General features: G+C 35.1%; 1 protein-coding gene across 1 annotated transcript in view; it reads right to left on the bottom strand.

Moving 5' to 3' along the window:
• nmo (serine/threonine-protein kinase nemo) overlaps positions 1-24,623 on the bottom strand; it is a 48,595-nt gene that overhangs the window by 15,844 nt on the left and 8,128 nt on the right. Inside the window, exon 4 of the mRNA XM_018447614.1 lies at positions 8,747-8,853. Within this exon, the coding sequence (XP_018303116.1) occupies positions 8,747-8,853 (107 nt within the window). The remainder of the gene's footprint in view (positions 1-8,746; positions 8,854-24,623) is intronic.

A 24,623-nucleotide genomic window follows, 5' to 3' on the forward strand; every position in this document is an offset into this window, starting at 1 on the left:
CTCATTGCGCGTTGGTGTTAATATTAACACTAATATGATTTAACACCATGGATTTTAAATCCACATCATGATAGTTTTTATATAAACACCAGATGTTTGAAATCCATGTTGATGTTAATATTAATAATACAATAATAATATTAATACTAACACACACACACGCACAGTGAGAATTATATAGACATCACATGGGTGATAAATTCACACTGGAGATATATTTTAGAGTGTACAAATATAATATTCTGTCTTTTGCTGATGATATCGTATTTATACGGATAAAATACCATCGTATAAATATTTAATACAATCCGATCTAATTGAAGCAAAATTCAAATACTGCGATAAGATTGCAAGTATTATGCTGCATAGCAGTGCGTCGTAGCATAAACGCGGACGACGTCGCGATGCTACTCGCGGTTAATTTTGATACCCATGTCTCGCCGCCACGTCATCGGAATCGCGCCGCTGCCTGCTGTAAACAAGAAGCCTCACCACGCGAACTTATTTTCAGCGAGGCCGATAACCGCTTTGCAAACGCGCAACCACCTGAGATTGTCTTGGCACAACGCATAGTCGTGTTCCCATATAGATCCGTTTGTACTCGTAAAACTCGTATTATCTCGACGATTTGCGAGAGAAGAATTTTGTAAATGCCCGAGATCCACCGTGAAGTGATATCGAGAACATTGGAACATCGAATTCCCATTCGTTTTTCCTTACGAGCCAATAGAATCGCAAAAGAGGAATCGTTCGACAAAAAAGCGACTCGCGTTGAGGACTTCGAGAACAATGGGGAAGTCCGTTAATGGGCAGTAATCGGCTAACGCGCGATTAATCACCCCGTCGCGTTAATTCCCGCCGAGTAATTTATCTCGCGGAGAGGAGATAGGAAAGGATTCGTATAATGAGCGCCGTCGCGCGGGTTCCTGTCACGCGTCAGAGTTCGCGAAGCGATGCTGGGGACGGCTCTCGCACATCGAGTCGTAACAATGGGTCTGTTTTCTGTGGCTGAACTAGTGTACACTTTTGGAACTTAAAGTGAGATAGGTACATGTTTGAAATCTCACTCCAAGAAAGTCAAAATACAACCACCCTTCACTTCTTGAAAAAGAGTGACAATTTTCACTCTAAAAAATGAAATATTTTCATTTTTTTGGGTGGTTATATTTTTACTCTCTTAGAGTGAGATTTGACTGCAAGAAATTTAGAGTGTAGTGCAGAAATAAAATACAGACCTAATATAACATAATAGGTCTGTTTTTTATTCCTGCACTAGACTGCACTAGAACTCTCTTTCTCGCTCTTTCGCCAAATAACAAATATATACCTATCTTATTTAAAGTCCCAAAAGTAATACCAGTTCAATCATAAAATACAGATCTAATATCGTTATTAATACCGGCGGCGTTGCAAATCGCCGAGAGCGATGAACTCGTCACGAGCTTCTGCACTTCCGTCGAAATTTCACTCGTCTTCGTAAAGTTCCGTCCCTCTTATACTTACCGAATAAAGTGCACCAGCTCGTCAATCCTTCCCAATTTCAGAATATTGTCATATACGTGACGAAGTTACTGTGTTTTGCGAAAATTTAGAAATAGATTTAAATTAAAATTCGCAAAAATTAGAACTAGAAAATAAACGAAAATATTGAGAAATCAGAAGTGAAAATCTTTAAAAATTAAAAAAACCTTCTCGACATGTAAGATAATTGATATATAATTCCATAATTTACTTTTACTATAATATGTGTATTCTCATCCTTTTAAATAACTTTTAGTTTCGGATTTTCTTTTGTTTTCGTAATTATGTATATTTTTATCTGTTAATAATTGGATAATTCTATAACCTTTCCGGATTGACATACATCGTATTATTCCATTTAATGTCGTATAATTTACATCATGGTTTCTATCGTGTGCTTGATTAAGGATTCAACTTCGTGACGTGCATATATAGCCACGTCGTTCTCAGAATATTATCCTTGATCGATACACCTGTTGTCGATTAAGTCAATTTCGATCAGACGTTGAATTTAATTAACAACATGTGCGCGCGTACGTGTACGTACTTATGTACATTGCATCACATCGACTTGTTTCCGCCATGCGTCTTGCCTTCGTGTACCACATTTAACGTCAAATTAGATCGTAGACTAAGGTGTATCAATACTGAGACATAAATTGAAGTGTATCAAAGGTAATCTCGAAAACAGATAAAAAAAACCTATTGCGTGAATAAAAAATTAAATTGCGCATAGGTGAGAAAAGAAAAGCATTACATTTTTATCATAAGTCCATCATCTAAGGAGATTCAAACCTTTTATGTTAAATTTATAGTTCGTTTATTTATTTGTTTTTTAATAAACCGAATCAATTTTACTCATTTTATTCTGTCTTTATTCAAAATATGTTTATATCTTATAGATAGATACTTTTATTTCTCAGTAACATGCAAAAATTGTATCGCATACATAAATTATACATTATCAAATAATAAAAATAAAATATTATAAAACGTTCTCGATAAAATTAAATAAAACAAATTTTTTAGTACAAAATAAAGATTTAAGTTGTGAAATAGCGATGCTTAGGGCGGAATATGGTGTGGGAAATTGAACCAAAAATTTGATCAATTTATACGTCGCTGCACGTGACTCGCGCACGTGCAACGAAAACTTAAAGCCAAGAGGGTTCGTTCTGGCGAAGTTCCAGCCGATTTAATGTCGGTGCTTGTTAATGTACGATGTAGAAGAATGACAGGCAACTGAAGAGAATGTGAGCTAATATTTGCTCTCGAGAGCGGGACTTTGAATTATTAACTTCGTCGACTTCAGGCTTCGACTCGAAGTAGCGATTCGGGAGAAATGATGGTTTGTGAAATAAAGAGGACTGATTATACTCGTAGTATATAGGAGAAATCACACATCTAGATAATAGCTTAATAAAGAAAAGTGGATCAATTACGCCTATATAAATTTGGAATTTTCTTTTTTAAACTTTATTAAAATTAATAATTTATTGCATAATATTATAAAATATATATTATAATTCTCTTGTAATTATAATTGCAATGAGTAATGTGTACCAATGAAAATTACTGAACTTATAATAATGCAATTACATGCAAATCGTAAGAAATCGCATAATTTTATCATAATTATTATTATATTATAGTTTAATAAATTTTAAAAGATATGCCATCAAATTTATTTCGACAGATGATTTAATACAACAGTGTAAAATAATTTCTTACTTCCTCCGCGTCAATTTAAAGTAAAAACATTATCTTGCTTTCTTATGCGTAAAATGCGCCGGTGTTTAATTAAATTATTTTGTTTGTTTCTTCCTGCTTCTCTTTCTCCTTCTCTCTACTTCTTTGTTACGCGTTGCACTTAACTGCGAACGAGATTATACGCTATGTAATCCGCTCATTAAGATTCGTTTGACGTTGATCGCAACCACTGGCAAGTAGTACAAACGTACAAATCAGCGAAGTCAGACACGTGGCGCGACACGTATCATAGCCTGCACGGAAATTACTATTACCATCACTACAAATCGCTCTAACACGTGTGATCTTGTAGTTACAGATTAAAAATATCCCTATAGTTTGGTCAGAGAAAATTAATTAATTTATTTATAGTAAATTTATTTGAAATCTCGTGTTTTTTTTAATATTATAAAACACCTATATTATACAAGTTTATGTAGAAAGTTAATTTTTTTAAAACAATGTCGAAAGTCGGGAAATAAAGATTTGCATATCGTAATTAAAGTATTTTGTATTTTTTACATCTACATTCTTTTTTAAATTTTTTAATGCTATATTTTTAATGCTTGGCCAAAAGTCTTTGATGTTTAAATGAAATTAATAAAATCGATCACAATCAGAATTAGATCAATTAATTCAAGAATACATAATATAGAAGGAAGATCCACTTGAGCACAGTTTTACAATGCAGTTCTCGTCGAAATTAAATTAAATTCTGTACTAAATCTTCCGATACTATTTATCCATTTAAAAATACATTTCCCTTCCTTCCACTTTCGCTCTTCAGAACGGTATCGATTGTTCCTGTTGCAAGACATCGATTTGTTGTTACACAATGTTGGTACCCGCCTTCTCGGTAGATTAAAAAAAGAAACGCCACAATTTCTCTTCAAAAAGATTGCTCCTTAATTAAAACGTCGCGACCGGTAAAGGGAGCAGAAGAAGGAGGTAGGAGAACGCAGAATGAAGGAGCAGAAGGTAGTGAGGTAGTTAGAGAAGAAGCCAGAGCCGATCGGATGACGGGGTCTGGGGTCACGAATGGGCAGCGGCAGGACTGGTCCAGTCAAAAGAAGAACTGTTTTCTGTTCTATTTGTCCGAGCTTTACGCGTCGCGTAAGCTATACTGGGTGGGAAAGTCCGAAATGGACCCGCGACTAGTTAACGTGAGGAGATCTGATTATCACACAGGATTTCGCTAACGAGAATCATCGTCCTCTGTCCTCCTACTTTTTAATATTATCGATACAGACAGTCGTGCCACAAATGATCATCTCTTTTCATTTTTTCAGATTAAAGAAAATAGAACAAAAAACAAATTTTAGATAAAATGTAAAAAAATACTGTCACGTTACGTATTTAATTGAGCGACTGATAGACATTATCAAGTTTCGCCCCCCTCTCGCTGTATCGTTGGAATGTCTTATTTTACTTTAATTCTGAAGTTTCAAGCCAAACGCTGAAAATTACACATTGCGATCGATGATTCGCAACTCGCAGTAAACGGGCAGTTTATATGTCGGATATATCGGATATGCCGAAAATGTGGGCCATTCAGTTTTCCGGTTTGTGACGTCTCTTTGAGATATGTACCGTTGTAGCACGCAGAAGCTTGAACGAGTTCAGAGAATAAGGCTCGGATCTGATTCGAACGAACGTTGATTCATGAACACGGCCAAGAGAGCAACCGGGATTGACAAATATTTATTTATCGTTCTTGGCCACATGGTAATTTATAAAATAGGAAAATCGCGACGAGATCCGTTAGCAGCGCTTATCAAGAAATGTCACTGTTCTGCAAGTGCGCAATTCTGAGCAAACGCGTTAATAGCGATTGCATTATTATTTCAGCCACTTGATCCTGATTTGTACGCTACGCTAGAAATATAAGTACAAATTCAAGTTTCAAAACGAACGGAAAAATATTCAAGTATTTTTTAGATTTTCAGTGATAATTTTATTTGAAAAATATTATTAGTGTTGGAATGTAGAAATGAAATCTAGTTCAACGCGCGAGAGTTTCAGGATTTATTAAGAATAATATAAAATTAGAATAGTATTAAATTTAATTGAAAAAAATTATATTTATCGTACCTACGTGCAAGATTTTCTACTTTAATTGTATAATTATGTTTTATCAGTAAATTTTTTTAAATCATTTTCTTTCTCTCTGCGCTACTTGATTCATTCGTTATCTACATTACAAATCCCTAAATATCTCCAAGATAATTCCACATGACTCTCGCAACGCAATTTCGCCTCGACAGTCATTCCAATCATTACGTTACATCGAGACACCATTTCTTCTCGTGTTTGCTCAGGAGTATCGAAGACAGTAATTCCAGAAGTAACTCTATCTCATCGCGGCAGGAGAGGAAAAAACGAAGAAAAGAAAAACAAGACGTCGCCGTGACGAAACTAGAAAGATCTTAATAATGAGAAAACGGGGAAAAATTACTATTCGCGACAATGCGCCTCGGTTGGCCAGCGCATAATCATCCGGCGCATTCGCGTTGCTCTCTCGAGTTGCGTTCGCGTTGCACTAGTTGCGCCACAAACCTCCTTTCTGCTCCGTTCGGCCGAGAGCGGAAGCGAAGGGTGAACACGAGCTCTCCTTCGCCTTCACTGCTATCGCGCGATTCGAGTTGCATCCTTCATAGCGAGCGAGAAGGGGAGAGCATGAGATGCGGCGGAACCTGTCGTGACAAATTATCCTCGAAAACAACTTGAAGGAGAAACAAAAGTGATGACACGACGAATGATGAATTAACGTGGCTACCCTCTTTGCGCCTGTCCGCCATGTCTTTTACATTTTTTATAATAGAAGCTAAAGGATGTACTCGGCCGCAGAAAGATACATTCGCGAGAGGATCAATTGTAATTCGATCATCACAGTGCAGTGGCACACAAAAATTTTCTTTTTTTCTTAATTGACGTATTTTTGATCTATTTCTAAATTAGATTTTTTTATCCTAGATTGGTTTATTTTTTATCTTAAATCACATAGAGGCGATTTAGTAAATTTACTAAAACTGCACCACAGAATTTCTACCAATTTACTAGATCACATACTATCTAGCAAGAGAAATAGCATCGTGCTTCAGGCTTTGATTTGTTTGACTGCAACTAGATAGAATGTATTTTCTATTTGCAATATACGCCGACTTTTCCGTCTATGATTGCAATATATAACGTTATGTGAATTCTCGTAAACATCTCAACATGAACATCGCAGTGTTTGGAATTAGAAAAGCGGTTCAATCGGCAGCGAGAATTTATTTATCGCGTACGCGGTAAATCATAAAATGTTCTCTAATATCGCTCAGAAGTGTTGTATATGCAAAAAGAGAAGAATGAGTAACGAATTTAGTGCACTGCAATTCGTCTCTCATTTTTCTTCTTTTCTCTTCTCTTCTTACCTTCATCCCATTTTCTCTCTCCCCTTTCTATCAGCCATTTCATCTCACCCAATACCACATTCCGTCGCAATATAAGCAAAATCGATCGTACGAAAGGATGACTTTCTCTCCTTTTCTCTGTTCCTCTGTTGCCATTCTTTCTACGTTCAATCAAAAATCTGCGACCGTGTCCGTCGTAAATAATTGCCTCACCACATATCCCGATTTAATATCTCTTGGAAATGAATATAAAAGAGTTATAAAGGTATATATAATATTTAAGTTATAAAGGTATAACAATATATACAATATTTAGGTTATGTTATCTTGTTATCTTTATTTTGTATGAAGTAGGGAAAAAACAAGAACCATATAAAATCAATAGAATCCAATGAATTTCTCAAATTGATACTCGTGTAATTATAATGTAGTACATTTAAAACATAACATCTCGAATTATTTGAAAATAATAATATTGACTAAAGCGAAAAATCCTTTTATTAATTTTAACTTTTATTGATTTTAACTGAGAAGTTTTTAGCATTAACATATACAGCTACTTTCAAATTTGTCTATTATCCCAGTGGAATTTCATTTTCAGACAATGTACATCGCCTTTCTTTTTCCATCCCCGTGTTCATGCCGTGTCGTGTCGAGCCCTTTTAATCCAACGCACCCTTTGATCCGCTCTCTCTCTTTCTCTCTCTCTCTCTCTCTCCCCCTCTCTTTCTTTATTTCTTTCCCTTTCGCTCGATGAGAGAGATGTTTATCCCGCGTTTTTGGATAGCCAAATCGTGCTCGCACGGAATACAAAGGGACGGCAGTTTTCTAATAAAATTCCGCATCCATGAAATGTAATCACGCGTGCTGTGCCTTTGATTAAAATTACGCTCAACGGTGCAATATGTAACTTCTAACGCATAGGAGAATCTCAAGTTTTTCATATCTCTACAAAGGGAAAATAAAATTGTAAATATTACACTTGTCTTATTACGTATGTCCTTCATATAACGTTGTCGCGTTAAATTTTAATAATAATATCACTAACACAATTTTTATAAGAATTCCTGATATGAATAAGAATCTTTATCTTTCGTATAATTTTTATTGAACAAATCAAATTTCAATCACATGAAAAAAATGAGTCCCGAGAGAATAACGTTGCTTTTTTTATGAAAGGAGAAAAATAGTGACGGGAGCGACCAAGAGAAAAAGACAAATAAGAATTACGAAAAAGGGGTGAACGAACATTTTTCAAGTCCACGAAAAGGGACAGAACGATGGAGAAGAGGGGGAGGAAACGAGTAATTCGGCAAGCCAGACAATGTAAGGACGATATAGGAGCGTCGAGATCCCGGGATGATCCCGAGGGATGAATAGAAACGATCCTGTTTATCCCAGTTCTCCCGCCCCCATTGCTTCCACCGACACACAAAACCTCCTTCATTCCGCTACCCCCTGTCTAACCATCGTCCGACGACGACGCGGCGACGCAGGCAATATGCCGCTCGTGGATTTTTATAACCGTCGACTTTTCTCTCATCCTTCGCCATTCTCATCTCGTTTCTTGCACCCAACCCCCATATTCTGTTCGCCACCTTTCCCTCTCCTCCTACCTGGTAGACTATCTCGAAATCTCGACCTCAACGACTCCTGAGAGGTCATCAAGCGAGACTGGACCGGCATCTTTGCCGTCCCGGGAGTTCTAACTTCGAACTTTCTCATCCCTTCGTACTCTCATCTTTTTTATAGGTTTTCATTTCCTGACAAGAATACGCGTATTATGTTTTAATCGAGCTGACCTACTAGTTATCCGTCTATATTGCACTTTTTCACTATATTTAATTTAAGAGATTGACATTAAAAATGCATCACTCCATATAAAAAATTATAATAAAAATTATAACGTAATAAATATATAAGCACATATATTGTTACGCTAAAATACGCTGCTATAAATTTTAAAAGCACATCGTGATATACCTTTGTACTCTTCGGCTTCTTCGTTTTAAAAAATTCCCGTTCGTATCATTACACGCGCAATAAAAAGAACGTGATATGTTAAAGCTGCTGTAACTCACCTCGTAGGATCTGATAAAGGAAGACCTTGATGTGGTCCGGGCTGAGATGCTGTGGGCTCACGATGATCTTGTGCAAGTCGCTCTGGAGCAGCTCAGTGATCACGTATCTATTGGATGGCTCATTAAGGAATTTATCGATTATCATCGCTCGTATTATGTTCAGTCGTGTCGCACATATAGCAGCGACTAGCAATTAACAGGTGATTCTCCTCTCCGTGTCTTTACGTCGCACTTGTAGAACAGATCTAATTTCACACGTGATGACTTTATTTAACTCACTTAATAATTTTAGTTTTGATACGCTGAATGTGAATGTTTTCGATAACGTCACGAACGTAAATACATTAGGTTTTAAACTTTGGTGAAAATTGCAATTTATTTTTTAAAAGCTTAAATATCCATAAATAAATAAAATGAAAATATTCATTTACGATGTAGATTTTAAATTTAATATTTCAGATAAAATATCAAATTGTGTGTCTGCGATGTTTTCAGGATATATTAATTGGGACATTAATTAATATATTAAAGCAAATTTAATCGGGTTGTAATTTGATCTCATAGTAAATAATTACTTTATCGATGAACATCATGGATAATATTTGTTTTATCATTGTTATTATTGTACATATATATTCTCTTCATTGCTGAATGATTTTACATTTCTTTACTGCCCAAATAATATTTCACTGTCCGTTTAATTGTCGCGGATTAAAATAATAATGATCGGCCGGTCTTCTGAAAAGGAAAAATTTTTATCGAAACAACCGCCACCGAGCGAATAATCCGTCACCGAGTTATATCGATCCATCAACGTCCAAAGTAAAACTGCAATCGCGCTGTAACGCGGTGTAAAGTAACACGCGTGCGATCGCTTCATCGTGAAATATCCGTGTCACGTGTGCGGTCGAGAGAGTTAATATTTTCGCAGCAGTTGATTTATGGCGTATACGAATGCATTTGGCGAATGACCGAGCACCCGATCGCTCGGGATAACGTAATAGATAATGAATATCGATATACAGTTCTCGATGGTATCTACTTGCTTGCTGCTGACAGTGATCGAATCGGCCATAATGAATACGATTGTCGATGTCATAATGCCAGGAGACAGAGAGAGTGGGTTCATTACACAGAATGGCCGATCGCTACCGGAAGACTTTACAAAACGAATAATATCGGACAAATTAATATCGAGGTTAATTAAAAAACACATCTACCAAAAGTTAATAGTTGAAATTTGACGTTTCTTTGGTTTCTTTGGTCTCATCTCTGTATTATTAAAAGACTGGGTTTTTTTTTATCCAGGTTAAATTTCACTCTCAAATTTCTTGGCACCAATTTCAAGTTTTATTAAATAAAAATTGTAACATTTGAGTTAAATAATTATCTGGCAATGTAGCAGAGATGTAGAAACGTAATCTTTAATTTTTTGAAAGCCTAGAAAAGTAAAAAAATTAGGCTAGAGAAAAAAGACTCAGTGCCTACGGAATAGATAAAAATTGCAGAACTTTTTTTATTTTTATGAGGAACTGTAGCACTATGAAAAGAGAGAGTGCTATTGAAACTGTTATTATTCTTTTTATAATAATAGAAAGGCATGCTAACTTCACAATCCAAATTTATGTGGATCTGTGAAGTAAGAATGACATTCTATTAAGTCTAGTTCTACAGTTCCTTATAAAAAAAAGAAGAATTCTGTAGTTCTTCTATGTGTGCTTACAAAGTGTTAATCCTTATCGCGACAGAAGTTTTCTTTCTTTTTTAATATAAAAACTAACATCGTTAAATTCAAATTAATTTAATTTATTTAAGTGACTTCGCGAATAGCGATGTTTATATTTTATACCGATAATTTTTTTCTTCTCGTAAATGTAATGATCACAGATACGAAACTGAATTATGTTTGTCTTACGTTTACGGTGGCCACGAATGCCACGGAAATATCGAAGAAACAAACTTCAAATCGGAAGTACAATGTTAGAGACAGGACGCGACGTCGTGTGACATAATTCGGTTCCGAAAACTCACTCTCGCGCGAACAAACGCGCGGGAGACGATATTCGAGGGAACGCGAGATAGTCGAGAGACCGAACGAAATAGTATAATGGCGGAATGAGGTCGACCGGGTAGATTGGAATGCAGGTAGAGGCTGCCCTGCCGCGAACCTGACGCGGTATGCAAGTCGAGAGGGAGAGAGAGAGAGAGAGAGAGAGAGAGAGAGGGGGGAGGAAGGGAGAGGAGGAGAGAAAGAAAGAGAGATTGCGAGAACTCAAACTGGCTTTGAAAGAGAACCTGAAACCAAGATTTGAGACGGTTGTAAATTTTGTGGCTTCGTACCTCAATGTCGTAGACACACGACAAAATTATCCTCGTGCCTTGATATTTTGCTGCGTCAAATTATCTATTGTCTAAAAGTGAGTATTGGTTTGAGAGAGCTGTGCCACTCCTAACCGCGTGCAACCAAGCTGACGCTCCGATCGATCGATCGCGATCAAAGACTGGAGAGCGAACACATCGGCCCCTTTGAATTATCAGAAGCTCGACGTTTCGATTTCGCGATGCGAAGTGGGATAGGGTACTGTGCAGTCCATAGTGTTCGTGACGCATAATTACCGTTTGATAATTGAAGCGTCGAGAAGGATACACTGAATATACTGTAACTACGAAAGCCATACAATGGCGAATATACGAAAAAGAGTTATTTGCTTCAACGTAGAAACGTTGATGTTTCGAAATTGAGTTTTCGAATTGCGAGCAACAGAAATTGTTTTCATTACAATTTAAGAATTGTCCAAAATTTTGATAGTGCTTGCGAAAATTTTTTGGCTGACATATAACTTTACGATAATTTTTGTCAATCTGTTTTTCAGTTTATAAGTTAATAAAATTCTTGTTCTAATCGACTTAAAAATACGATATTTTAAATATTAGAACATATTAAATATTCGATTAGATCTCTAACTTCAAACTTTAAGTTACATTTGAAAAAATGATATAATAACCATAATTAAGTTAATAATGAGATAAAATCGCCGTGAGTAACATGGAACCAATTTCTGATCAGCCATTTTACTCACAGAATCAATTTCTGATCAGGTCAAGAACTAGATTCTTATCATATATATATATAGATATTTTGTAACATAAGAAGACTAAGTACTCAGTAATGACATTCATTTTTTAAAATTATTTATATTTTACATTATACAGTATTTTACAGTATATTGTTACATAAATTTGTGAAATAAATAAATTATGGAAATTTTATATTAATAAATATAATTTCCATATTTTTAATATAATAGAATAATACATATATTTTTACAACCGATTGCTGTTAATATATAACGTCCATATTATAAATATAATAGAATAAAAAAAACATAATCTTTTTCTTATCAATCGTTGTTCAGTTTCGTTTACTAGAAATTTTTTTATTTTCTTTTCCTTTTCTTCCTTTTTTTTATTTTTTGTTCTTCTAATCTTAATTTCATTCTTAGTCTTTTCTCTTCTTCTATTTTTTTCTTTTTTTCAATGAGATCTTGGTGGTATGCTCTCCATTCGTTTGATGTAGCTACAGGAATTTTAAATATTAGTTTAATATTAACAGGAAAATAAGATCTTATAAAAATAATAAAATAGGTAAACTGTGCAAGATAGTTTACGTGTTATTTGACTGATCGAAAATTGGGTATGTACGAGAAAATCGGAACCTAAAAGTAATCACCCATCTTTTTCGAGTTATAAACATTGCAAAACATTCTTTTTCTTCATGACACATCTATTAATAAACTTTTCTTTGAACGAAATATGTATTATTACCTTCATTTCGTTAAATACGTGCAAATAATCAAGCTGATGAAACACGGGACGTTGCTTACGCCCGACCGTAACAGATGGCCGCACAGGCATCTCTTGCCCAAATGTTTATCTTGACAAATTTATTGTCATAAAAATGCGCTCAATTGAAACTTTCATATTTACACTTAGTAATTCTCTATGTTCAGTTTTTATTATAAATATTTTTTGCAATGAATATTTATGACGCAAATGCAATAAAATAATTTATTCACCAAACTGATCAGAAATTAGGGACTGACCAGAAATTAGTGCCTTGACGGTATTAAGATTTGTTATACAATAAAATTACTTAGTCGAAAACTTTTAACAGCCATTATAAGTATAGTTTTAAAGGATCGAAAAAAAACCCAATTTTTCCGCTGATTTTTTCGTTTTTTTTCCAAGGGTAGAAAAATTCATTTTGGAAAAATTCACGCGTACTCGTAAAACCTACCATGTTTGCTTCTCGGTTCTTTCCGTAAAGAAAATAATTGCGTATAGGGTATACAGCGGGATAAGTTAACAAAAATTTTGAAATTGTTTAAAAGATTGAGGTCGCATAATGTATTCAATAAAATATACAAAACATACACTATTGCACCATTAACGTAAGAATTAAAAATATAGAATCATGTTTATATATGTGATAATAGTAGGTCTAGAAAATAATTTAGATTTAAACTGAATTTGTGACAAAATATTTGGAAAAAAAATAAACTATAAAGAGACACTTCAGGAGTTCATTAGACCGGAGTGTGACAAACTAGAGTTAAAAATCTGTCTACTTAAGCTTTGCCATGTACTAAAGAAAGGTTAGATTAGGTTTTACTATAAAAATAGAAGGATAAATAAAAAATTTTAATAAAAATAATGCTACATAATTTCATAGATTGCATTAATTTGATAAAGGAATTTAGAAGTTACTTATAGCGTTTTCGACCCGGCCAAGTTTGCACCAACCTGAGTTGGATTAATGGCATTTTGTGCTCTCCTATTGGTAGAACGTATAACGTCAACCAATAGGAAAGATTAATCCAACTCAGGTTGGTGCAAACCCGGCCACGCCAGGTCGAAAACGCTATTAACATGTCTTTTACATAGCAAAAACAGCAATTTTTCGGAAAAAAACCGAAATTTTTCCGGTTTTTTCCAGCAATTTGAAAATAACGGCTTTTTAAAATTTATAATTATAAGTATACGAGGCAAGCCACGGCAAAACGTTGTTAGTGCCAAAATTGTGAAAATGTGTTTTATTCTGTAAATAGCTTGCAAGTGTTGTGTTCTACCACATACTAGTATTTGGCGTGAAAAATGCTGCTGCGAGCGGAGAAAAAAGGGTGATACAACTCAAAACGTTGTAAATTTATTGTGGAATTGGCACTTTTACTTGGACTTACAACGTTTCGGCTTGCATATATTTACTTGGACTTATGTCGTTTTAAAATTTTAATATTTAGCACGATTTTTTAAAAATTAGAATTACTTAATTAAAAATGTTTGTAGAGATCGATTGCTCATATCTTTAGTTATTCCGGTAATTTTTCGCGGAATTTTTAAAGTGATAGTTTTTAAGAGAGAATAAATTTTTCCTTTCTCCTGAAAAATTAAAAAAATGGCACTTATAACGTTTGCTTTTTACGTCTCATCTATGTAAATGATTAAAAAAGAGCATACTTCAATAAAATTTTATGAAATATAAGTTTCGCGACAAAAAATAAAGTTATTCCTTATCAGTCTTCTGTGCATCTTATGATAGAATTGTATAATTTGGTGTAAAACTTCTCATTTAATAAATAAATAACTAGATTTTTCATGTACAAAAAATCTATATGTCTAATATGAAGATATTTTACTTAAAGAAATCAAAGATTCTATGCCGTGAGCGTTATCCGAAATTAAATATAAAAAATTTTAAATATATTGCTTACCAGAGCAACTTTATCTGAAGGAACGTAAGATTTCGTATCTTTTGCCACGTAAAAAGAAATCCGTGCAGCAAAAGACGATTTATCTCGACGAGTGTGCTCCATTTCGAATTGAACTTTGCGTTTACAGGAATACGATATCTCTTCACTACGTCGTAACGTCTCTATTGCTGTTTCAAGGCCATGATTGATGGCCGTGCATGCCTTCCGACACAAACAACCGCGAGATCTCGCCAAGAAAATCATGTTATGGACGCTGAGAAAGATAAATTTTCGACTCCGTGTTTTCTTCCAAGCCTCTCTCTTTGTCGTTAATTAAAACAAAGTAAAAGAATATTTTCTCCCTGCTGTAATTGTATTCAACGAGTGTAACGAGTATTCAAGTTCAAATTAAAACATTCTCTATTATATAGTTAAACATCAGAGTAGGTAAAAATTAGACAAAGTAACTCTAATTTTTCTTTTTTATATAATTCTCACGCGATCCTTTCTCACGATTTTTTTCTTTTGACTAAGAACATAAAAATTTTCCCGACTATTATCGATGAGAGCAGGAAAGGATCATCTTTTTGCGGTATCTACGATACACCATAAAGGTGAGAATGCGAGAAACGAGAAACAATAGCCGAAGGCGATTTTGCGCGCCAGATACATTTCCAGAACTCTAGAGATCAGATTAGAGAGAGAGAGAGAGAGAGAGAAGGGTTGACGTGGGATATTTCTCTCAGGATAGAAATATTTGATGCGTCAATTTCTTCGAAATTCAATACCAATGTCATTGATGTCTAGAACACTTCCGTGAAGAAAAAAATCCATTCCAAATTAATAATGAACAATTTACTGCAAAAAATTGGCAGTGCGATAGAAATGATATGTATACAAATATTCCACGTAAGGACATATTAAAATATAGCGACGAATAATAGAAAGTACAAAGAGGTGGATCACGTACGACACTTCTCCCGAAAGCTCTCGTCATTGTCAGCATTGTGCAGCATGCTTAAGGCACCGCCGCACGATTGGCGGATCGATGCGTGCCTGCCTGCTTGCCTGCCTGCCTGCCTGCCTGCCTCCTGGTAGACACGTCGACCGGTTCCTGGACAAAGCGAGAGTTGCCCCTAGCATCATCTCTCTCCCAGCTCTCTGCTCCGCGCCGCGCCGAACCAGCGAGCGCGAAAGGAATTGAGTATCCTGCCGTTTTCTACCATCTTCCCTTCCCTTCCGTACCCTTTCTATCTCTCTTCCCTCCCTCTTCGTTCCCCTCGTCGCTCTTATCCGATACCGGTCCAAGGAAGAAGAATCTGGAGGACTCTGGATGTGCGAATTCGCTAGGAGTCCTATCTCGCGAATAAGCAGTGAGATTCACGACGTGTTATAAAAAATTATGAGAAAGGTGAAAGAATACGTCGACATCTCTCTATTGTAATATTTTTTAATGACAAATCCGTTCGAATAAGTATAAAAATAAAATCGGAATTTTGGAGTTAATTTTTTCTTGGTATAAACCTCAATAGAGATCGTGTTATTGATCGAAACTTTACACTTTCATTTTCGTATCTGGATCGTAAATTCATTATCGAAATGTTGAACAGGAGTATTACATCAGACTCTTGAGCTTTTGCATCTGTCGGGAATGTATACCGGTAATACCTTTCAGATTATTTGCTAAACTGGATGACAAAGAAGTGACCATCCAATGCGACAACGAAGATAAGGATGAGGATGATGATGATGAAGACTTAGACTCTGAGGTGTTCAAGCAAGGCCGATCCGGCTGGTCCGACCGGTCAACCGAGTTCGAACTCGACTCACGTGAACGACTTTGGAACTTCTAGAGAGAAAGAGAAAGAACTCTTAGCGATATGCTGCTGTCTGGCGCTGCTTAAAAAAGGCGCGAACTTGTTGAAGTTGCGTCGATTTGAAGAAGAGTTTGCGACACATCGTGAATAAAAACTCAATTTCAAGATCGGTTTTCGTTCGAACGACTTCGTAGAAAAAATATTTTTTCAATATATTAGTTTAAAAAATATATATGTAGTCCCTAAATAATCAACTTAATTTTAAATTATAAATTAATACTTAAAATTTAATTTAAAATGATATTTTTTAAATTCATATTAATGTGTACTATTATAATTAAAAATAGATACTTTTCTGCATTAACAAAGCATGTTTATTAAATAATTAATATCTTAAATTGTTTTGAAAGCAAATTTTACTGTACGATGACTTATAATTTGGATGAGCATCTGTAATATCATGTAAACGCATATTATTTATGTTCCAAATTCAGGTAGGTAATAATAATAATTTCTAAGACGATATAATTTTTAACATAATATTTAAAATAATTTTGAGAGAATAATTTTGATTGTTTTGCGCAAACGTAACGAGCAGCAGTGAGCGATTAATTATACCTGCGACGTTAACACGATCCGTTTAAAAACCGGGAGAAGCGCATACAAAATAAGTTTCTGCGACTTTTCCTTCCGACTCGTTCCCCCGGGAATCACGTGCTCATTCCCGATTTTGCATACATTTAAATACTTTCGCGATGAATCTCATCGAGGATCCACAATGCGGACACCCGGTATAAATTTCGAGTCACGGTATATATTTAGCGTGAGCAAAACGCGACGAGATAAACTGTTTCGCATGTCCCATTCAATTGCGATTTCGTGTGTCAGAGTTCGGAACTCACGTCGATTTTCGCGCTAGAATATCTGTATTTGAGAAAAGGACGTCGGCGATAAATCCCTCGCGATGTGTCGAGCTCGAGGCCTCTAAATTAAAAGTGTCGTTGAAGCCGCAGAAACTCCGCCAGTATACTCGTTTCGTCAGAACATCGATATATATTGGAAATCGAATCGGGACATTTCGCGTAATATCATAAAAACGCTAACAGATCTGAAGTAACGATTCTCTATATTTCTTTCTATTTTTGATCGAGCAAAACCCGTTCAGGAAATGCGACCAACCTCGTTTTTCGTGAGAGTTACACAGCGCAAAAGTTGGGCCCTTTGTTTCTAGAAGCATCAGAGATTAAAGTAAAACTACAAAAAGTAGAATTTAAATTAAAACAAGATAATAGGAAAATTATTTCGACTGTTTAAGTTTAGTTGTATTCGGAGATGTCACATTATACTCTAAAGTAGAAATTTTTTTATAGAAAATAATAAACGTCATTAAAAACTGCTATTCTTTTCGTTTTTCGATAAGTCTCGTTTTTCTTCATAAAATCTCTAAATTTGTTAAATTAACTGTTGTGACTTTCTACGTCGGATTATACAATCTTAGCACGTAAAGTCATCATCTCGTAAAATTTCCAGTCCATTATATCGGTAAAACGAATTTGCTACTTCTGTAATAATCACGAATTAACAGCGTTCAGATGAAAAGTGAAAGATGAGAGAATACTGTATACACCTACATCACCGCAGAAAAGTTAAATTTCTCATTTGGTCAGCAAGTAACACGATTCTTAATTATCTGATTATTCAGAGCTAATTATCACTTTCTGTCTTTCTCTCGTTCGTGTAACCGGATTCTAATGATTACTGGAGATGACAGCTATTCGATGAAATTTTATGTACGTATATCGAGCGGGAAAAAGAAAGGGGAAATGGAAGGAAACGAATGGCTGCGAACAAAGGACCCTCTACAGACCGACCAAAAACTCCGATCGATATCCCCAGAGCGTGATATTCAATGCGCCTCGAAGAAGCGAAAGGAAACTGCGATTAATCTCAAAAATATGAGATACTAGGAACGAACTTTTCATACCTCAGATCCGGTCGAATTATCGCGAAATTCTACATAACGTTGTTCGTTGTTCATTCTTTTACTTTTAACGTTCTGACGTTTTAACATCATTCATAATTAATGTTAAAAAATGAACGTTATATGGAAAGAATCATTTTGCTAAAGTATTTAAAAATGTAACTAGATGCAGATTTGAAAATAATTTTGTTAAACGATCACAATAATTATATGTAGGAAACTCATGATGAGCGATGCTACAAAGAATTTTGACTATAGCAATCAGCTTGAGCGTCCTATATGATTATTTCGATAATCCAATAAAATTATTTTTAGATCTATATTCAGCTAAAAATTTTTAGATACTTCAGCAAAATCGGATCGAACGGAAAGTTTCTCTTGGTTTCTCTTTATGTCGGTTATATCTAAAAGTTGAATATGAGAAAAAACAGACGAACTTTTAGATGAATATGTAATAATTTCTATTTCGCCAGATTGAATAAATTTGGTTTAGGAATCTTTAAAATACAATATATCTAGTCCTCATCAACTAGTCTCGACGACGCCTTAAGCGCCGTTCACAACATCTGACCGCGGATAATCAATAAAGTCCTGGCTTCTCTCTCTCTCTTTCTCTCTCTTTCAGCGTCGCGACGGCCTCTCGTACAGCGCTCGTCGATCGTCGAGATATTCCAGACGAGACGACGAAAAAAGATACGTCCGCGCCAGCAGCCCCGAGCCGTTTATTTAAAAAAAAAAAATAAATCGTCTGAATCAAGTCGGGAAAAATCTTCTGCAACCCTCTCTTCTCAGCAAGCTCAACTTCCCAAAATAATTCGTTTATTAATTTTCTCTCTCTTTCTCCTTCTCTCTAAGGAAATAAATTGAATCAACAAAACTCAATTTGTATTATTGAAATAATTAATAAATGTAATTATATATATAATTAATGAAAAAGACTGACGTCTTTTTGCACAATTTTTATTCGCAATATTTGCATGCGTGGTTTTATCATTTAACATCATGTCGTGCATGTTACAAAGTGCCCTCATTAATAGCACACGTTCTAAATACCGCGCATCGATACTCAAAGGGAATACTCGCGTAAAAAAGGATCATCAAGGGAGAGATAGAAAATTATTCACATCCCACGTTAGGTGGAAAAGCGTCAAAAAGAATGTTGAATATCGCGTAAATTTCTAGCGTTTCGCTTATAAATTCGGAGTTCGTTTTTTTCATATAGATTTTTTTTAAATATAGATTTTTTTATATCTTTCTATAATATTATAATCGACTTATGTGCACGCGCGGAATGATTTAAGTAACACGTTATCTCAACATTCGAGTTTATCGAGAAATTGAACTTTCTTTTCTCGACATAAATTAAAAATAGAAATTATGCAAATAGAAATTTTGAGGACGGACTTCTGTCTTTCTTCCCCACTTTCCAATGCAATTTCCAACACGTCAGAGTAGTCCTCTTTCGCAAGTGGATAACGGCGTGGGAACCCGCGCTCGTGTGCCCACGCGGTCGCGCATGTGATTCGCGTTTTTCCGGCAAAGGAAAGAGATAGAGAGACGCCTCCGCGCGCTCCGCCGGATATCTATTCGTTAATAATCAGCGTAAACCGATCCCCCGATGCCGCAAGGAACGGAAACATTGTCACCCGTCACCGTGTCGCCGAGTTAATTGCACACAAACTGAATCGCCGCGTAAGGCGATAATCGACGATGACAGCTGACATCACCCACGATCACGAATTGACATCGGGAGTCGATAACGCGCGAAACGCACCGAAGACATCCGGTTGCAATGTGTAAACGCGATGTAACGAGACTCGTCATACAACACATAAACTCGCAGCAATATTATTGTAACGTTTGCAATGTTATTGTAATATTGCTAGAATAATCAGTGCTGTACGAATCAGTATTTTCGGGGTGTTATTTGCAATATGTGAACATCGCAATGTAACTAGACTCCCAATACAAACATATATAAACTTGCAGATATTGCTGTAAAGTTTGCAACATTGCTGTAATATCGTTGGAATAATCAGTGCTGTATGGATCAGTATTTATTTCTATAGGAAAATAACAGGGAATTCGCGTAAAATCCAGGAAATAAAACAATGTTTTTAAGATATGAACGAGAGACAGAGACAGCGAATTTTGTGATTATCGTAGGAGACAATGTGAGATGCGAGCGGAGCGGAGCTGAGCCTCGTTCGAGCGCGTCTCGTTCCCGCCGGAAACTCTTTTTCCACGCCGGAACCTATCCAGGTCGATGAGAGGCGTTTTTCGTTCTCACCCGCAATCGCCCGCTCGCCTCCGATTTTCCTCGGCGATTTCCCACCGCGTATTCTACCGAGCGAAACGTGGGAGATCGTGGCGTGTGCAATGTGATGCAACCACCGACGCGCATTAGAAACTCGAGACGTCGTGGAATAGCATAAATGCTCAAAACACCGAACTTCTACAAAATTTCCCGAAAAAATATCAAAGTATACATAGAAGATACATTTAATGTATAATATAGAATAGCTTAAGACTTAAATATACATAATCTAAACTATTTGAGATAATTAAATAACACAATAGCGAGGAATTGTGAAGAGCAATATTTTTCTAAAATATCTTTATGATAATTTTGAAGTATCATGCATGCAAAGTGAAGAAAAATTTTCAAATAAAGCAAGAATTGGACGTTCACATTCGTAAGATTTCACGTAATTTTTCATTATAAATATTTGCTTCTGATATTTTTATTTATTAGGGGAGAGTTGGCTAAGTCGTACCGACGGTTAAATCGTACCTTTATTGTATTTTCTAAACGAAACATTTTTTTTTAAAGATAATGACACTGATGTGATGCTGGTAATATGGGTTAAGAACTATCATTTTTGTTTTGTCTTCGAGTCTGTTTACGAATGACATTCAAAATTGATTTTGTTCGGTGTCTGATTTAAGTTTTGGTACAATTTACCTAAGGTGTTATCAGTACAAGGTGGGTAATTGAATTATAATTTTTTTTCATAGTTATAATTGATATTTCAACTCTTTTCGAGTATAGCATCAAATTAGCAAAATATTTGTAAGTTATGTTGCTATTGGCAAATTTGTAAAAATAGAGGGAGTTGGCTAAATTGTACTTGTCTCTGATCTTTATATTGTACCGGTACGATTTTCGCAAGTGACGCGAGCGCCCATGATTCCTTGCGGACAACAATTATTGTACAATATGTGGAGGTTACTATTATGATAAAAAAGGACCTGCAGTGGACTGGATTCAGTGTGTCAGGTGCTCTAAGTGGTTGCACGAAACCTGTAGCGACAATCCTGACATTTGCCAAAACTGTTTAAATAAGCGCTCAAAAAAGTGATTGCTTATCAACTATCGAGTCTTTCTATTAAATTTTTCTATTGAGTCTTTCTATTTAGTCTTTTTATTGAATCTTTTCTATTGTGACGGAAAAATTCGTAATTGATTTTATTTCTAAAATTTATTTTGTCAAAATATCTGAGATTTTAATATTTTGAAATGTAGTGCAATGATAGCTTAAATCAATTTAAGTATTGCTTTTTACTTTATTTTCTTAAACGCGTTTAAAAAATACAGAGTCTAATTTCTGTTTTTATAATAGAAAAGTTTTTATTATACTTACTTAAATATGTATACTCACAATCAATTTGAAATCAAAAATAAATTTATTAATAAATGAGTTTTAAAGTTAATTTTGTTTATTTTCCCAGTAAACAAACTGACGTTATTTATCGTCATTTTGACGTTAAAGATGTTATTTTAATGTCAAAATGACAATAAACAATGTCAGCGTGTTTGCTATATTAGAAGTACGATTTAGGAACCAGGTGGTACAATTTAACGACCCGGTCTCCAAATCGTACCGAAAGCTACTTTTTTTTTAAATCTAATTTAAACAATAATGTAATGTTTATTTTCGCAAAAGTATCGTTTTGTTCTATTGCCAATGAATCAAAGTTTAATATAAGTACGGAAATATTCTGATATCTTCAGTACTTTTGTTTACAATTTTGTTTAAACGTTAGGGGGTACGATACAGGCGACTTCCCTCAACTTATTTCATATATTATATTATTATATTATATTTTTATCTATATTTTACATAAATAAGTGTTAATTTCCTATATTTCCTACTTTTTTTTCCTATATTTCGTTATAGTTTTATAATATAAATTATTGTATTTTTTATATTTTAAAATCTCTTTCTTTCGCTCTCTTTCAAGTTACATATACAGATGTTTTTAATTAAACAAGAGATTTAAATCTATCGAATGTAGCGAAATACTTCTCAATACATTAGCAAAAAACCACGTAAAGATATTTGCTTCCAGTTAAAATCGTTTCCCGTGAACGTAACATTGATCGAACACGTTAGATACCGTGAAAAATGTCAAAACATTAACATAACAACGGCCACGCGCAAGTAGCGTGTCGTTAATGGATTAAAAAGAGTAGGTGGCTGAATGTAATGGCACAGCTAATATTAATCGTTGAAAAAACATAGCACTACATTCCTATCCAATAGAATCGTGAAAGAGGCAAAGAGAGTTTTTATCGTTCAATTGTATTATAATATATTTCATGTAAATCATGGTGCGCGAGAATAATTGTTTGTATAAAAAAACATTTTATTTGTGAAGATACTCAATTTTTTCAATATTAGTTGCCATAATTAAAAAGGAGATACAAAAAATTTTTTTAATATTACGAAAATTATTCAATGCAATGATTATTAAAAAAAAATCGTTAATTCATTATATATTTACATTTAATTTATTATTATTAGAAATGATAAATTCTGTCTTTTTCAATATCTATTAAAAAAATATATCTGCGATATTATTCTGCATTTAAATATTTACGATACTCGTTAAATATGTGGGTTAAATAATACATTTATTATACCCCGAAAGATAAAGGCACAAATAAAAATAAATGAGATAATAAAGATAGTTAATAGTAGATTGCAAATTTATTTTGTCCGAAGGACCGAGTGCCGTAATGGGATTTGAAAAAATAACAAATGTTGGGTCTCTTGGATTAATGCAGAAGCGAGAAATTGTGTGTGTGGGGAGGGGGGATGCGCGCGCAATATCGGAATGCGCGTTGATTAATTATTAAGATCGGCCTTAATAATTATGTAAAAATACGTGAATTTGGAGATATATGAGGGAGAGTTCCTACGCGTATTTAAAAAGAGCGGGTTCCTCTGCACACGGACTTGTTGACTCGGAAGACAAAGAGGAGGGATGAAGCGAAATTAGTTTGCGGCCACCGAAAACTTAGATCAAACCGTCAAACTCGAGCTCAACGTAACCGGTCTCGCGTGCAATTAAAGCCCCGAGTTCAAACCTGAGGAAAAGCTCAGGTTTTCCCGCGAGCCGAAAGAGCGATAGTGAAATCGTGAGGAAAAGTCACGCTATCGTCAACTCGCGATTCTCTAATTACAGAGAGAGATCCGATTCTTCTTTTTATTCTCAATAGTAACGCGGATATTTGATGACAATCGAAATTAAAGCACTGCGTACATCTCATAGCGAAACGACGAAGCCATTCTTCTTAATCCTCCGTCTGTAATTTGAGTTTTTTGATAACACAAGCAAAATTTCACTCTCAAATGTCAGTCCTTATTTCTTTGCTCAAATTTCAATTTTTATTAAAGAAAGGTTTTAACATTTGAATTAAAAACTATTTGCCAATGTAACAGAGATGTTGAAAGTAACCCTGAAAATTTTCCACATTGTTTGAAAGGCTAGTACAGTAAAAAACTTGGGCTGGACAAAAAAGATCCAGATTGTAGACGAAGAGTTAAAATTAACCCTCCGCTGGCCAAGTTAAACTTTGAAGGCACAGTCGATATTTTCGTCGTAAAATTCAGATAGATAAATTTAAATCTGTAAAAAATAAGTAAAATCCGACTTTTATAATACAGTAAAAACTCGTTAAAGCTTTTACAAGTATGCAAAACTTTCAGATTTTTATATAGTCCAGATCAATATAAAAATGTGCACGCTCGCCGACCTAGGTTGATGGAAAATGCAAAATTTCACATAGCTGATGGAAGGTTAAACACCGGTAGAAATTGTGTAAAATTCAAATGGCCTCAGTCTCAATATATCCAACGATCTAATCGTTGTAATGATCCCGCACGCTCGTCAAGCATGCGACAACGAACTCGTCGAAAGGTGAAATTTTTGCCCGTCGTATCATTTTTCTCAATGCGATACGGGCGGATGTCGGCGATCGAGAATGTCATGTGCGGGCCTTCTTTCCTTTCGTTCGTATCACGTTGCGTCGTATCTTCTAC

The sequence above is a fragment of the Mycetomoellerius zeteki genome, unplaced genomic scaffold (assembly GCF_001594055.1).
Source record: "Mycetomoellerius zeteki isolate Tzet28-1 unplaced genomic scaffold, Tzet1.0 scaffold106, whole genome shotgun sequence".
Classification (NCBI taxonomy): Eukaryota; Metazoa; Arthropoda; class Insecta; order Hymenoptera; family Formicidae; genus Mycetomoellerius; species Mycetomoellerius zeteki.